The following is an 18,036-nucleotide window of genomic DNA, read 5'->3' on the forward strand; positions in this document are numbered from 1 at the left end:
GGCATGAAGAATTGCAAAAGAAAAAGCTTTGCGCAAGATGGGTGCCGCACTTGCTCACTGCAGATCAAAGACGCACTCGCATGAAAATCTGAACAAGACTTCGAGCATTTTAACAAGAATAAAACTGATTTTGTGTGTCTGTTTATTACTATGGATGAGACTTGGATTCACCATTACACACCAGAATCGATACAGCAGTCAAAACAGTAGACAGAAGCCAGTTGTTCAGTGTCAAAGAAGACCAAGTTGGTTCCATCAGCATGAAAGGTCATGGCATCTGTGTTTGGGATGCTAAAGGCATTTTGTTTATTAATTATCTTAAAAGAGTAAAACGATAACCGGGGAATATTATTCCGATCTTTTAACCAAACTAGATGAAAAAATTCGTGAGAAAAGATCCAGTTTGCAGAAGAAACAAAAATCATTGATCAGGACAATACACCTGTCCACAAAGGTGTTTTGGCAATGGGAAAATTAAATCTATCAAGCATCCACAGTTTGTATTGTAACAGCACATCCGCTCTGTGGTAGATGAACCAAGTAACTTACAAGAGTTAAAGGATTTGCTGGTACCAGATACCACAAGAAACCTTTAGAATTCTTGTAGGGTCAATGGCATAGCAGATAACAGCTGTTTTGGCAACATCTGGAGGACCAACATAATATTAAGTAGGTAGTCATAATGTTTTGGCTCTTCAGTGTATTAATAATAAACTCAACCAAATACAAGAAAATAATTTTATTACAACAGGAGGAATACAGGCACATTAAACAGCATTTCCAGATGCACGAAAAATCATTTTTTAAAAATGTCATGTTCCCTTACTTTCTCCAGTATAACAATTTTACTAATTACTGTTTATTAATAATATAATACAGCATTTTATGCTGCAATTACTATCAGTAGTACTATATATCTGCCAATTAAAAGAAAGCACATATATAGTACTACTGAGTTATAGGTCTCCCTGTTTGCTTGCATTTCATCATTCCAGTCTTATGACTTAGCTGTTGTCATAAGGTCATCAATGACACATTAAGTCAAAATCAATATGCACATTTCATTGGGATTCCAAATAAGAAATCAACTGATAAGTAGTGAAGATGATTATTTGATATTCTATTTCTAGTTTTAGTTTGTTCAGTTTCTTAAAAGGAAAAGTTGATCTTTACAAGTAAAGAATAAAACCATCTCAACACAGTGAACTTGTAGGGATCAACAGTTTCTTATGTGGAAGTTTCGTATATATTTTAGAACAGAACTGATTCTCTGAGGAACGTTTCAGTAGTTCACTGAATAAAATTAACAAATAATTACAATTCCTGAGTGAGTATGTAATGTGTAGGCATGCTCACAACTTTGAATTTATACAAATGTTTTTAAACCAATCCTGTAATATATTCTCTTTGAGTCAAATGAATACGAATGGGAAGGAATTTTTATTATATATCAACCTCACGTATTAAAAGTCATAAGACTTACAACATGACAGTGCCATGTTTGAGCAAGATGCATTATCTACATTTTTTTTTATGGTAAGTTTATTGTTGCAGAATTAACATAATATCCATCTTCACCTGTTGAATGAAGTACAGAAAGATGAACAGCAGAAATCCTTGTTTCTCCAAAAACATGCTTCTCAAATTTCTGAAATCAAAAATGCAGTTAGTTTAAAAAAAAAAAATATTCCTTAAATAAAACATTTCAGTTTTATATGTAAAAAAGGAAGATAATAATTTAAACAGTGTAAAATAAACATTTACTCAGCACCAGTGTTACTATCAAGCCCCTGTATCGTTATCACATTTCTACACAAGCTAAATCATTTAGGGAGAATGCACACGTTCCTCTTCTCATTTTTAGAGATTGGTTCCTAATAGTCTCTCACTATCATGCTCTCTCATAAGTAAATCACAATTCTTGTGATTTATTTAGAGCAGTATTCCCAACCTTTTTGCACTTGCGTACCCCTTTTAACCCGGTGTTAGTAAGGTGGGGTGTCACAGACCTCAAAGATTTTAATTTGACTAACTTTTAAACAACGCATGGCAGTGAGTCATGCCACAGTATAGCTTCCCCTCCTGTAACCCGCTACTCAACACCATAGATGACAGGCTGTTGTGCGCAAGCAAGTTTAGCGTGCTGGGGTCCACCAGATCCCACCTTACCAAAAGTGTGACTATATTTCCTTCCGAAAGGTAAGTTTTCATGTATATTCTACTAAAATATTATCGTTACTGCTGTGTTTTCTATATTTTTACATATCAACTATAAGCAATTACGTTTTCGTAAATATTTAGAAGGTATTTTGAGAATATCTTTTTTTTACCAGATGAGTTATGAGCAGGAAGAACAGAGGTTATGTCAACTTATAGATGACACTTTGACAAACGAGGAGCCATTTAGCAGAGATGATAGTGAAATTGATTTAGAATTAGTAACCATGAGTTAATTTGGTGGGTCTGCGTTTTATTCTGTAAAATTATAAGACACTTACACAATACATAATCTAATATTGATTAAAAAGATATGGATTTCTATAATACACTATATTATTTGGGTGGGTCCCACCTTACCACTTTTGTTACATTTTCTCACCTCACCAGTGTCGGGTTAAACCCATCTCTATAAATTGTACCCCTTGTTTTAAAAATAGCTGTTTTTAAATACCGACACTTTTGTTCAGTGCATATCTGAATGTAAAATAGTTTACTTGTTTTCTCACCATTACTAATTATTTTTTGTGTACCTCTGAATGGCCCAGTACATACATCGGTTGGGAACCGATGATTTAGAGCAGTGTTTCTCAACAGGTTCTGACAGTGTTTCTCTGTCAGAACCTGGGGTCCACAATGATGGGACAGGTGGTCTGCAGGCAGACTTAAATTAAATAAATATTTTTTAATTATCTGAACAAAACAAATTAAAATTTGAGTAAGTAAGTAAAAATTATTGAAATAACATGGATACTTATAAAAATCCAACAAATAGTAGCAGAATGTTCATTGCATGGACATTGTAGCAGAGTAATAAAAGAAGGGTGAAGCAAACAATATGGTTTTATTGCTTCTGCCTTCCCTTGTTGTTTTGTCAGATTTGAAATAAATGTGTTATCCACATTTCAACCAATTGCTTGTTGTTTATTGATTTTTATTATTGAAGGTTTTCCTCCTTCAACCAAGGCTCAGTATATCTTCCCCAAAAGAGTATGCGAGGACTAAGGGTGAATCTTTCCTATCTTGCTAAGTCATTTCGTCTTATGCAGCTACCGAAGGAGGCAAGCTAGCCTCAAGGTGCTGGCCCAAGCCCAGATAAATGGCATGGGGTGATGTCAGGAAGGGCATCTGGTTGTAAAACTTCACTGCCAGCTCTAGCTATGATCTAATGAGTCAAAGAGAAAGTAATATAAGGGCTAGGGTGTACCCCCTTAAGCGATGTGCAGCCACATCGCCCTACAGCTGCGAGAAGTGGACAAGGGCGGGTGTGGTTAAAGAAGCAAGCCCAACAGGTGGAGAGGCTGTTGTGAGTGGGAACACTGAATGTTGGAAGCATGACTGGAAGGGGAAGAGAGGTGGCATGATGAGGAAGTTCGACATTTGTGTGCAGGAGACAAGGTGGAAAGGGGAAAAGGCAAAGGAACTGGGAGATGGATATAAATTGTTCTACTCTGGAGCGAATAAAGAGGGAAAAAATGGTGTCGGAATTGTGGTGTGTGGCAGAATGAAGGGTGAAGTACTGGATAGAAGGAACAACAGGATCATGCGAATGAAATTGGGTCTTGGAGAAGAACAAATGGTTGTCTTATGTGTATATACCCCGAAAGTTGGCTGTACAGCAGAGGAGAAAGATGAGTTCTGGAACGTGTTAGATGAAGAATGCGGAAACTGGAAGAAAACGAGATGGTGATTGTCGGAGGAGACCTGAACGGACACATAGGAAGACAGAATAGAGACTGTGAAAGGGTGCATGGTGGCCATAGAGTAGGAATGATGAACCAGGAAGGAGAGAGAGAGAGTTGTGGACCTTGCAGTAGCGTTTGATCTGGCAATTGTGAACTCGTTTTTCTACAGGAGGGAATAACATTTGATAACATTTAGAAGTGGTAACAACAGTTCACAAATTGACTAGAAGAAAACATCTTCAGGTTGTGACAAATTGTAAGGTAATTCCAACAGATCAAGTGCCACAGCAACACCGACTGCTGTGTGCAGACTTTAAAATAAGATCGAAGATAAGAACCTCTGGAAGGCATGGGATGAAGACAATTAAGTGGTTTCACTTAAAAGAAGAGAGTGTGAGGAATCGTTTTAGGGAGAGGGTGTTAGAGAGGATTTTGGATGGACCGGAAAGTGTACAAGATTGGTGGAAACATAATTCAAAAGTAATCCTGAGCTGTGCAATCGAGGTGCTTGGTGAGACATCTGGAAAGATTAAAGAGCAGGAGGAGGATTGGTGGTGGAATAAAAATGTACAAGAAGCACTGACAGCTAAGAGGAAGGCTAAGCAGAAGTGGGATCAGTCAAGAGTGGAAGAGGACTGAGAGAGAGAGAGAAAGCAAGAAGCCAAGAGAGATGTGGCACAGGTGAAGGCCATGGCATATCAAATCTGTATGATCAATTAGAAACAAAGGAAGGACAGAGAAAAATTTACCAACTAGCAAAATGTAGAAATAAAGCAGCAAAGGACATTTAATGTGAGGCAGATCAAAGACACTGAAGGAAGAGTATTATGGAGGGATGTGGATATAAGAAACAGATGGAGAATATACTTTGAGGGACTTTTGAATGAGGAAAATGCGAGGCCTCACAGAGAAGATGGGCAGCCTTCTGAGGGGATGGTGCAGAACATCAGTAGAGTGGAAGTGAAGGAGGCCATGAAGAGGATGAAGAATGGAAAATCGGTGGGCCCAGACAGGATTCCAGTAGAGGCATGAAAGGCACTTGGGGAAGAGGGAATTGACCTGCTGTAGCACCTGTTCATGAAAGTTTGTCAACAGGAAAATATACCCGAGGAATGGAGGGAAAGTACTCTTGTCCCCATCTACAAGGCTAAAGGTAAGAATTACAGAGGAATAAAGCTGATGTCCCACACAATGAAAATCCTAGAAAGGGTTCTTGATGGAAGATTGCGGAAGGAGGTGGAGATTGCAAAGGAACAATATGGCTTCATGTCTGGTAGATCTATGACAGATGATGGAAAAGTTTCAAGAGAAACAACGGGAGCTACATCTAGTGTTTATTGATCTAGAGAAAGCATATGATAGAGTACCAACGCAAGAAGTTTGGAGGTGTCTGAGGGAGAAGAAGGTACCGGAGAAATATGTCAGGTTGGTGCAGGAGATGTACAGAAATGTGAAGACAAAAGTTCGGACCTGTCTGGGACAGACAGAAAGTTTTCAAGTAACAGTTGGCTTGCATCAAGGGTCAGCATTAAGTCTGTTTCTGTTTAATATTGTGATGGAGGTGGTGAGAGAAGATTCACCTTGTACAATGTTGTATGCAGATTCAAGAGAAGAAGTGGCAGCTAAACTGGAAAGATGGAGGAGAGTACTGGAAGAGAGAGGTATGAGACTGAACAGAAGTAACACAGAGTATATGTGTTGCAAAGTGGATGGCAGCCAGGAGACGGAGCTGGAAGGAAATGTCATCAGGAAGGTGAGGGACTTTAGATACTTAGGTTCAACAGTGGAAGAAGATGGAAGGGCTGAGAAGGAAGTGGGATGCAGGATCTGGCTGGAGTGCTATGCGATAAGATGGTGCCGATCAATCTGAAAGGCAAAATCTATAGGACAGCAGTGAGGCCAGCTATGATGTATGCTATAGAAACTGTGGCCCTGAGGAAAAATAACACTATCAGGATGGAGGTAGCAGAGATGAGAATGCTTAAGTAGATGTGCAGTGTGACCAGAAAGGATCATCTGAGAAATGACTATGTGAGAGGAACAGTGAAAGTTACGAACTTAAGAGCGAAGATACAGGAGGCAAGGTTGAGATGGCATGACCTTTCTTCCCGCATATCATGTGATGAGGAGGGAGGATGAATATGTGGGAAGAAAGGTCATACAGATGAATGTGCAAGGAAGGAGGAAGTGTGTGCAGCCAAAGAAGAGATGGAGGGAGCTAGTAGAAGAGGCCTTGAGGATGTGTGGTGACAGCCCAAGACAGGAGGATGTGGAGGAGACTCATCATTAACAGCAATCCCACTTAAGTGGGACAAACTGCAGAAGAAGTATGTTTTTATTCCAGTGTTTTATTTTATTTGATCAAAGTATCTTTCCCTTTGATTTTGCATTCTATTATTGTTCTCATCAGACTTTATTTTGTCGTAAGAGATGTCCAATCCATCTGTCTTTTCTTGTTATTAATATCTTTATCAGTGTTCTAGGTTAATTTTCTTCCTTAAGCACTTCTTCATTAGATATTTTATTTAATGTTTAAATAAAATATCTAATAAATTTATTTGTTGTCTGTCCATTTTATCTTTTGCATTCGTCTCCAACACCACATTTCAAATGCCTCCAAGTCTTCTAATATCTCCTGTCCCCATTGTCCAAGTTTCGCTGCTGTAAACTGCTGTACTCCATATATAAATTTTTTCCATAGTTCTAGACTTAAGTTTCTTTTTAACGCCTTTTCCATTTTATTGAATTAGTTTTTTGCTATGCCTTCTTTCGATCTTCCTTCCTCATTTATTGTAATTCTTTACTTGTTTTATCTCTTTCCCTTTTAATTTAATTTTCTTTATGATCTTTGGTTTTTCCAACCTTTATTTTCATGTGGTATTTATTAAATCTTTCATTTCTTGTTTTGATCAACTTTTTTAGTCATAGTCTTCTTTTTGCTATTAATGCAATATCATCTGCAAATCTGAGGCAAAATATTTCCTCTCCACCATTCTTAGCCATTGTTTTTTCTTCAACTTCTATGCACCCTTGTCTTACTCCACATCTAATATGTGCGGTTTCTTCCTTATTATTTGCTCTTATGTATCCCATTTGTCTTACATATATCTGTTTGTTTACTCTTCTATCATTATAGTCAATGTGACTTTTCTTCATAATATTCCACATCATCTTCCAATTAACTTTGTCAAATGTTTTTTCTAAATCCATTAAGCATACACACACACACACACACACACACACATATATATATATATATATATAATCGAGCTAAACCAAACATACATGTATATATATATATACATATACTTGTATGTTTGGTTTAGCTCGATTATAGTTCTCAGGCTTAGCATTGCTTCTCTTGTTCCCTTTCCTGAATCCATATTGGTCTTCCTCTAGTTGTGAATCTATTCTTTTATATATTCGGTTTTGTATTATTTTTTAAGGATTTTGCTAATGTGTGTAATTAGGGCTTTTGTTCTGTGTTGGTTACATTGGAGAGCATTTGCTTTCTTGGGGATTCGTATTATCAAGGATTTTGTGAAGTCTTCTGGGAGATCTCCATTTTCATATATTTTAGCTATTTAACTATATCATTTTTTGTTTCCTCATCCAGATTTTGAAGAGCTTCACTTGGGATGTTATCGATTCCTAGGCTTTGGCTTTTCTTCTGGCATAAGTCTTTAAGTGCTTTTTTTCAAACTCTTCTTTTATTATTGATGGTCCACTATTGTCTTCAGCTTCTGTGTCATTTTCTTCCTGTTCTTCTCCTTGATATAGGTGTTCAAGATATTTTTTCCATACTTGTAATATTTCTTCAAAATAAATAATTAGTTTACCATTCTCATCTATTAAGGCATTATTATGTGAGGCCTTTTTCAGTTTGTTGCTGATTTTTGTTATTTGGTTATAAGCTATTTCTAGATTTCCTTCATTAAACAGTTCTCCAGTTTTCTTACATTCTTCCTGGCGGTATTCTTCTTTTGCTTGCTTACATTTTCTTATCAGATTTTTTTTTAATTTCTTGTATTTTTCTTTGTGTTCTACTTTTTCTGTATAACCACCTTTTCCCCATTAAATCTAACATTCCTTCAGTTATCCATGGTTTTTTATATTTTGCTTTTCTCTTTCTAGCATTTTGTTACTAGCTTTCAGGATATTCTTTTATTTGATTCCACTTATCGTTATTTGTATTTTTCTTTGCATTTTCTTGTGTTAGTTTTTTGATGGTTTCCTGAAATTGGCTTTTGATATTTTCATTTTTTAGTTTCAATATGTTGATCTTTGTGTGTTGTTATTCTTTTGGTTGTTTTTTGAATTTCAATTGTGTTATCATTAATACAAGGTTGTGGGGTCATATCATCATCTGCTCCTGGGAAGGATTTACTAAACTTGACTTGGTTTTTAAATCTTGCTTTAACCATTATATAATCAATTTTGGTATCTATTTGTGTCTCCGGGTGCCTTCCAGGTGTATCTTCTTTTCTTAACCCAGTATTTATATATTTTTCAAAAACATTTTTAATAATGGAAAAGTGGCATAGAACTAGGATTCTGAAAAGAAAAGCAGATGAAACAGGTAATGTTAACCCTAGTTGAGATACAATTGTTGTAACGGCGAGTAAATCTGATACTATTAAAGTAGAAGAAATAAGCAGTTCAAAGAAAAAATACAGTAGGAAATATAGTAGTTGGAATTAGAGTTTACTTGGTGTGAAGATGAAAGTGAATAGAAACCTCAATTTGTCGAACGAGTGCATGAAACCTGCGAAACTCTGACATTTAGAAACGAAACGTGATCTGAAAGATAAGCCAATTGAATTTTTTCAGCGATGCTTAGGGACTAGGGATATTAAATCATGGAAAAGATATAGTTTCAGCCATGAGTTCGATTAACAGCAAGGCAGTGGTAACATCCTATCTCTTAAGTTTGCACATAGCAAAAACAGGAAACCTCATTCTATCGGGGAAAATTTGCTACTTCCAGCTATAAAAGATGTGGTAAAAACCGTTTGGCAACAAGTTACTAAACGATGTTGATTTAATTCCTCTTTCAAATGGCATGACATAGAATCTCAGTTAATCGAAAGAGTTAAGAAGTGCCCTTATTATGCGTTACAAACAGACAAGACTACTGATGCTACGCAAGATATGCGCATGATAACAACATTCATGATGATATTCTGTTTTGTAGCACTCTGTCAATCCCGAACAAGGGGAGAAGAAATATTTCGCACTCTGAATAATTATATAATACGAAAAGGGATCTAGTGGGAAAGATGTATGGGCTGTTTGGATAGAGCTCGCACCCTTACAGGCAGGCATAATGGGGTTGTTTCTAAGGTCAAGGAAGTAGCTCCGGATATGAATTGAGTACGTTATTTCATACATAAGGAAGCATTAGCCTCCAAAGGAATGCCGCTAGCATTTAAATCTGTGCTATACAATGCTGTAAAGCTATTTAATTTTTATTAAGGCTCGACCTTTAAGTAACAGGTTATTTTCAGTACTCTGCAATGAAATGGACAGTGAATATATACAACTTTTGCTTCATTCTGAAATTCGCTGGCTTTCTAGGGGCAAAGTACTAACAAGGTTATTTCAATTAAGACATGAAGTTTTATTGTTTGAAAATGAACATTATTCTGATTTTGTATCACTCCTTGTTGAAGAAGCATGGTTATCAACACTATCCTATCTTTCAGACATTTTTTCGAATTAAATGAATCTCTCCCTTCAGGGAAATTCTTCAACTGTTCTTGATGCCTACGAAAAAATAAAGGCATTCGAGAAAAACCTGGTGCTATGGATTAGTTACGTAAAAGACAGACAATTTGCACCTTTTTCAACATTGGAATCCTTTTTAGTGTAAAATGATATTTTTGTTGATTCTGAGTTTCTGGAAAGGGTTTGTGACCACCTCAAAACTCTGAAACAGAATTTTGAAACATGTTTTCCGAATAACTTTTATAAGAAATTTCTATGGGTTCGCGACCCATTTCAGGCTTATAGTCACAAGAATGACCTTTCATTATCAAAAAAAGAACAGTTAATCGAGCTTTCAAGTGACAGTGGGCTTAAAATTCAATTCTGTGATCTTGATTTAGCTTGATTCTGGAACTCGCCTTCAGTGACAAGTGAATTTCCCGAATTATCTGAAGAAGCATTGAAAATTGTCATGCAGTATTCTACAACCTATCTTTATGAGAAAGGATTTTTATCGCTCCTTCAAATAAAAACAAAATACAGAAATCGTCTTAGTGTGTGTGCACCAAACCTCGACTGAAGTTGACCAATATTGAGCCAGATATCCAGCAACTCTGCAAGGGCCGAGATTATATCATAAAAAATATAAGACTTATTGATAAACTGACCATAGATTTTTAATTCGTACGTACGTTCGTACAATATTGCCTACCGGTTTCGCTAGTAACTGACTAACTTTTTCAAGGCTTGCACAGTGCAAAAAAAATGATAAATGCAAAAAAGGTTTAAGAATACAAAAAACGTTAGTACCTGTTAGGTAGCTAAGAGGTAACGTTTTTTGTATTCTTAAACCTTTTTTGCATTTATCATTTCTTTTTTGTACTGTGCAAGCCTTGAAAAAGTTAGTCAGTTACTAGCGAAACCGGTAGGCAATATTGTACGAACATACGTACGAATTAAAAATCTATGGTCAGTTTATCAATAAGTCTTATATTTTTTAACATTTTATGACCAAAAATATGTATAATTTAACTAATTATATCATATTATTTGTTTAATAAAAATTAAAATTGTTCAATGATGATACACTTTTAATCTAATTATGTTTCCATATGTATTCAAAACATGCTTTTAGATTTATTATGTTATAAATGCACAGTTTTTCCCCACATAGGGTTTTAAAAAAATTACATAAATTAGTGGTCCATAGAATTGTTTTAGGCATTTTGCTGATCCTTGGGTTTAGAAAGGTTGAGAAACGCTAATTTAGAGTATATACGAGGGTGGTCTCAAACGTTCTCGGCCTCGACCATAGATAGAAAAAAAAAATCATACTGATAGTGTTGCCAAGTTGGTACACCTGTCATAAGCATTCATGTGAAATTACAAGTCATTCTATCAAGTAGTTTGTTTTATATAGATGTCTCAAGCAAAAGTGTTGCCTTTATCCCTTGAAATGGATAAAATTGAATATCATGCAGTTATAAAATTCTTTGTAAAAGAAATTCATTCAAAGTTCATAAAAGTTTATGGGCACTCTTTTCTTTTGCTTTCAACAATTAAGAAATGGGCTGCTGAGTTTAAACGTGGCCATACCAGCCTTGCAGATGATTCATGTGAAGGACATCCAAAAAGTGTAACACCACCAGAAATCATTGATGAAGTGCACGATATGGTATTGGATGACTGACGAGTCAAAGTCCGTGAAATTGCTCAGACTATAGGCATTTCAGAAGAACATGTAGGATATATTTTGCATGAAGAATTGCAAATGAAAAAGCTTTGTGCAAGATGGACACCATGCTTGGTCACAGCGGATCAAAAATGCACTCGCATTAAAATCTCTGAACAGTGCGTGGACATTTTTACAAGAATAAAACATTTTGTGCATCAATTTATTTCTATGGATGAGACTTGATTAGACAGCAGTCAAAACAGTGAACAGAAGCCAGTTGTTTAGTGCCAAAGAAGACAAAGTCAGTTCCCTCAGCAGGAAAGGTCATGGCACTGGTGTTTTGGGATGCTAAAGGCCTTTTGTTTATTAATTATCTTGAAAAGGGTAAAACAATAACTGGGGAATATTATTCTGATCTTTTAACCAGACTAGGTGAAAAAATTCATGAGAAAAGACCCGGTTTGCAGAAGAAAAAAATCATCTTTCATCAGGACAATGCACCTGCCTACAATGGTGTTTTGGCAATGGGAAAATTAAGGAATCTGCATTATGAATTGTTGGAATTCACTCTATTCCCCAGATTTGGCTCCCTCTGACTTCTATCTCTTCCTCGCTGGTCAGCGTTTTTCTTCGAATCAAGAGGTGATTGCAGCTGTAGAGGGGTATTTTGCAGATCTTACCGAGAACCACTACAGGGACGGGATAATGGCACTGGGGCATCGCTGGAATAAATGTATTAGTCTTAAGGGAGATTATGTATGTTGAAAAATAAAAATATAATTTGGAAATTATAAATCCATTTTTTCATTGTTAGGCTGAGAACTTTTCAGACAACCCTTGTATATGGAAGAACAATACAATGTTGTTTATATATATATCAGTGAGGGAAATGAAAACTGCAATAGCTTTATTTTCCTTGGAGCTGCCTATGCTCAATTGTTATACTCTTATTTATCTAAATGTCCACATCAGGAAATGGAGGGAAGATGTTTTTTCCATCAAACTTGCTTGCTAGATTCTTCAATATGTAAACATTATGAAGTGAGATATTTTCAATTCCTTTTGTTGTGATTAAAGATATCTGAGAGGTAAGACATGCTAAATGAGTAGGAAAATAAAGAGAACAGTGAGGAGATAAATGCTACAACAGAAGCTGAGGTTCCATATAACAAAAAAAAAAAAAAAAAAAAGCTATAAAACTTAGCTGAATCAATATTCAATTTTTTATATGGTATTTGTTGTCATCACTCAGAAATGAATTGAACTGTGAGAGATATTTTTCTTTTAGCTCATGTTGTGTAATTCTTATAATGGCCACATATTTTGTATTTAAGACAGAGAATATGACTGTCAGATCTCCTTGGAAAAAAAAAACAAGAAAAAAACATATAGAATGAATCGTAAGTCATATCTTATATATTTGTTCACAGTAAATAATTTTTTTAAGTTCTGATTTTGAAGTCAGTGCACTATAACAGATATGAATCTAAAACGTTCTACTCAAGTTGATTGGATAAATAGACTGGTTTATCACTATGAAACTCTACTTTGTTAACTAACTCTTAATTTATCTCACACTGCAGTTGGGTAATTGAGGAATTACTGTATTTCATCTGAGATTATCAGAGCTTCTCCAAATGTATAGGTGTCATAATGCTAGTTGCAAATTTAATGGAATGAATAATGATCTTATTCATTACACAAGAGTCATCGTGAATTGGTGCACCATCCCATGACTGGGCAGATTTGGGATTTGCATAGAGTTAGCAGGTGTTAAAAAGTATGCCAAGTTTTTGGGTGGCTGCAGAAGCCATAGTTGAAATATGTTTGTGCAGGTCAGTCCAAGAAGAAAAATCTGATCGTGTCTGGATCTCTAAGTATTACTGATGGTAAGAGGGAGAGATGCAAGCTCTTTCTTGCGAGAGATCAGACAGAATTGAGATTTGATGGCATTGAAGTTAGCAAGGTTGTCTTTACCCCTCTGGGATATAGCTAGGAGATCTGAGCTCAGATTTCTGGTTGTGGTAGAGCTTGAGGATTCTAATACTTGAGCACTACAAGGTTTGTCAAATGTAAAGGAGGAATGGAGTATACTCCCCTCAGCAAAGCTATAGATAGGATTGAAAGTCGTGAGAGCAGGTCATTTATATACAAGAGAAAGAGAGTGGTTGAAGGAACAGAACCTCAGCATTGGTGGGAAATCTGAGGAGAGTAAACCATCCACCATGACATGTAGTGCGCAACCAGTTACAAAGGCAGACCATAGGATGGCAGTTTCGTGAGTAGGCCCCTGTGCCAAACCCGATCAAATGCTTTTGAAATTGCCTTAGTATCCCATAATGCAAAGCACATATCCTTATGGACATGTATAATGCTATGTATTATGGGAAGGGCACTACCCAGAGAGATACCATTGAAGTAATGCATAAGTCATATATTTCCCACATCTTATTAAAATACTCTGTATTAGAGATAGATGAAATATTTTTCCCGCTTGGTTATAAAAAGTGGTGATTTTTTTTTTTTTTTTTTTTTTTTGTTGTTGTTACAGTAGTAGATAATGAATAAGTTCAAATGTAGCAAGAATCAACAGTATCTTGATAACACTTTTTTGTACGAAATATAGGCAGACAAAAACTTGTTTGTATTTCTCTTTTAGAGAAATACAGACAAGTTATTGTCTTATTTCTCTTTTAGTTGGATATCCAGAGTACCTTAAAGTAGCAAAGATTGGGTTAGAAAGACCAAATTCCATGTAGGATATAAAGAACTGTTATTGGAGGTTTTCAATAGAAAATGACTTATGCACTTTCATGCAGAAGTGAGAAGCTTTTTCTTCCCATAATTTTTTTTAATACATTCTAAACAAATTGGTCAGCATATGCAATTGAGAGACATACAAAAGACCATGTAGAATCAGGATAAAGGCATTTATAGTTATTTAACTAACTTTTAGTGGTTAGATTAATGCAGTCTATCACCCTGTAATCTTACTCAGCACCACAAAGTACTTTTGTCTATTAATTTTGCTTCTTTGACTAGAAATAGAAATCGCAGTAAAAGTAAACAAATTTCTATTGTAATTAGTCTCACGAAGTACCATCTTACAAGTATTGGGGGGGGGAGTTAAACAATGATACAACTATGAGGCATTTAAGGTGATGAAAAGGTATGTACTCTACATCTGAACAAACACAGGTCAAAAACAGTCTTCCTCCAATTTCTGATAGTCGGCTCTAACTATAATAAACTACTGAAAAATCCCAGCCAAAATAAGCATAATATTTCTGTGATCACTATTAAGTTTTTTGTAGTGAGTCAACTGTATATACTTACAACAAATGTGCAAAATACTAGTACAACATGATTAAGTTTAAATGCTAACAGTGCTCAGTTTATTTTTAATATGCTTTTATCACTGATTTACTGCCTTTCCCTAATTTTTCTCAGAACTCTCATTTCTGATCTATAAGTTAAAACTGGTTAGAAAATTGTCTTGTATGCTTCTGGTTTAGCATTTTCTTTCTATTCTCTCTCTAAATGAATAAATCCATATGAAATTATTCATTTGGCTTCCCACAACATTTGCATTATTTATTTCATTATGTATTTTGAAATTTACTGTCTTCACTGAAAATAATGAACATTTTATTTGTTGTGTAGGTCCTCCATTGAAAACAGAGCTGATGTTTTTTCCCTGGTTCTGCCTACTTTTGGCTTTAACTTTTTACAGCAGTTATTCAGTTTAGTTAAGTAGTCCTGAAGGCTTAATTTATTTAGAGGTATTATTAATTTATTTATCTGCAAAAAGTAATGAGTTTATTATCTCCAATTTTACGGATGAATTACAACTTAAATACTGTCTGTGTATAACTCTGTATAACTTCCCATTTACTCCATACTTGTAACAGTTTCAACAGTTTTTTCTTGGACTCTTTTCGTATGCCTTTTGCAGATCTACAATAAATCTGTTATATTCTCATGTCTTAAAAAATTGATCCTGACAACCCCTATTTAACCTCAATCCAGCTTGTTCTTCCACTTCTTTATTTTTTAGGTTCTCAATATAAAAATTCCTCTGTAATTCTCACATGTATTATTTCTTTTTTTTATTGATGGGTATTATGAGAGCTCAATGATAATCATCTGGAATTCAACCTCCTTACCAAGATTTTCTGAATTGTACACTGTAACTACAGTAGCTTTTATACCTCCATATTTAAGTTTTTCTGCTAGTATTGTATTATGTATTCATAAATGCATTCTTCTTCTTTAATATATTCTATCATTTTGTCACTGCTTGTTAGAGTCCACCTGTTCACCCCCACAGCATTAAGTTGCTGTGAAACTAAATGGTGATCACCTATCTCACATCTGTATATTCTTGTATTATAAAGCAGTGTGAAGATATTCACAATAGCAATCAACATACTTTTCTTATTTCTTATGTCTTCTCTCCATGTGAGTTTATCATCATCATCAAATTCCTGCCATGTATGGGGTGTACAGGATATGAGAGTACTACATGAAAAATTTACATAATTACTAACTTCCTATCTACAATTTTCCTCCAGATCAGTCTGTTACCTATCAAACATGTGAGGTTATGCATACTTTTATGTTGGAGCATGGTAATAGTCCATGTCATGAACAAAAATCCAGCAGGTGTTTATTGTTATCGTCTTTGCTATTTTCTGTTTGTAGCTAAAGGCACAAATAAGTCTTTGTCCAATTTTGCAAATTGCTTGCATCACTCTCTTTGCAAGTGTCTTTTATGTTTAACTTGAATATTGACTGCTATATCTACTCCTTCCTTTCCCTGTTCACTCTTTCCCAAATATAACATCTTATAGTTATATATAGGATATAATACTAAATACTACTATTATTTAGTAGTATTTAGATACTACTAAATAATAGTAGTATCTAACTCATTTTTTGTTTACATATACTAATTATGTCAATATGGTTATTTCTGATTCTTCTAAAGCCATGGTTATAAGTGAAATGCTGTAAACTCAAATGGGTTTAATGATTTAATGCATGAAATAATACCCACAAGTTTTGCTACCTAAATAGCACAGACTAAAGGAGATAGTAATACTAATAAATTAACACAAATGCAAAGGATGCTGATGGATAATATATATATAAACTGTAGAATGTCTGAGTCTTGTACTGCAATCAGATATCTTGCATTACTGTCTGATAAGTGGAATAATTGATGTCAATATTTCCCATGAGTGGTTAATCTCATTACACTTCTTAAATATTAAGTTAATTAACTGTTGTACACTATGAACACAGCCACTGTGTCCATAATGTGGTTTACAAATATATGTAATGCATAGACCTGACTTGTCTTTTATGAGCAGCCACCTATGATATTCACCTTCTCGAATGTGTAAATTTCTGAATTTAGTCAATGTAAATAATTTGCAGTAGATTTTGAAGATAACTGTTTAAAATGCAATTTTCAGGATGCCACTGCAGATAAAAAGCTCATAAGCAACCCAGACATTTATATTTCTAGTGAAGCTGGATAACTGTCAGGAGACCCTCACATAGCTTTCACAGAATGGGAGAAAAGCTAATTGGACTTCTGACCTAATTTCCAATCCTCACCTTCTTGTGGTGCACCTCATTTGTAGGTTACGTGGGTACTAAACTAAAGAGGATGGGCTGGCGATTTGGAATTTACCTGACCAAACTGTCTTCTTATTGACATGAGCCCAAACAAAATGATGGAATTTTATGCTGACTGGGATACTTCCCAGTTAAACAAGACTTCATTTTGTCAGGGAACCAGAGCAAACGGTGAAAAGTCAGCTAATAAGGCAAACTCCAACTCAGCATTAGCAGAGTTACAGATTGGTGCCAAGATGAAATAATTTGAACTACCAGAAGAATTGGATAATTACCAGATCAACATACTGAAACAAAGAAGACAAAAAGAGAAAACTCTATATGTTCACTGGGCATCCACAGATGCTGTATGGTCACTCCAATGCTTGGTGATATGCCACGCCAGGCCTCGCCATGTAGCCCTATTGTTTGCTTTTCTGGAGACTTCAACTCTCTGAAGATCAGTTGCTCCACACACACCATCCATCCATCTCATTGATGGTCTACCCCTTCTATTACTGTTCTGAGAAGTCCACCTTCCATCCTTTCAATGTGTCCAAAATATTTGAACTTTCTTTTGTCATTATCCTTAAGGAACCTTAAAGTTGTACTGATCTTTTCTACGCCTTTCAGTATATGATATCCTCAACAGCCTTCTGTAGCACCATATCTAAGCAGATATCCTTTCCTTATCTGATGTCTTTAGGTTCCAAGTCTCACATTCATAATTGCTGTTAGAAAAATAACTGCATCCAAAATCCTCAACTTTGTTCGCACGGAGATAAATCCATCCTTCCAGATTTTAGACAAGTCTCTGACTGGCTGTTTTAGCAATTCTTAACCTTCTTGTGAAAAGCAATTCTTCTCATTAATAAATCCCAGGTACTCAAACTTGCTGACTTCCTCAATTCTTTCTCCATTAAGGTACACTTGTTTCTCAAGAGTTTCTCTGTTTGTATTTCCTTTGAGAACAATAATCTTCGTCTTGCTAGGATTGAGTTGAAGTCTTCTGTTAACTTTGTCCTAGTTCTTCTATGTCATTACAAAGGAGTACTGTATCATCAGCATACCTCAGATTACTGATCAATCTATCTCCTATCCTAATTCCTGTCTTGAGCTTATCCAATG

At 35.4% G+C, this 18,036-nt stretch overlaps 1 protein-coding gene across 3 annotated transcripts in view; it reads right to left on the minus strand.

Annotated features, from left to right (window-relative positions):
- Positions 1-724: 724 nt before the first annotated feature.
- Positions 725-18,036, minus strand: part of LOC150100506 (activating signal cointegrator 1 complex subunit 1) — a 215,244-nt gene continuing 197,932 nt past the window's right edge. For all 3 annotated transcript variants that reach the window (XM_090403290.1, XM_090403289.1, XM_090403291.1), the window contains exon 9: positions 725-1,648. In XM_090403290.1, the coding sequence (XP_090259416.1) occupies positions 1,532-1,648 (117 nt within the window). In that variant the 3' untranslated portion in view covers positions 725-1,531. The remainder of the gene's footprint in view (positions 1,649-18,036) is intronic.

The sequence above is a fragment of the Typopeltis vanoorti genome, chromosome 13 (genome assembly GCF_054136105.1).
Source record: "Typopeltis vanoorti isolate ZY-2024b chromosome 13, IOZ_Tvanoo_1.0, whole genome shotgun sequence".
Taxonomy (NCBI): Eukaryota; Metazoa; Arthropoda; class Arachnida; order Uropygi; family Thelyphonidae; genus Typopeltis; species Typopeltis vanoorti.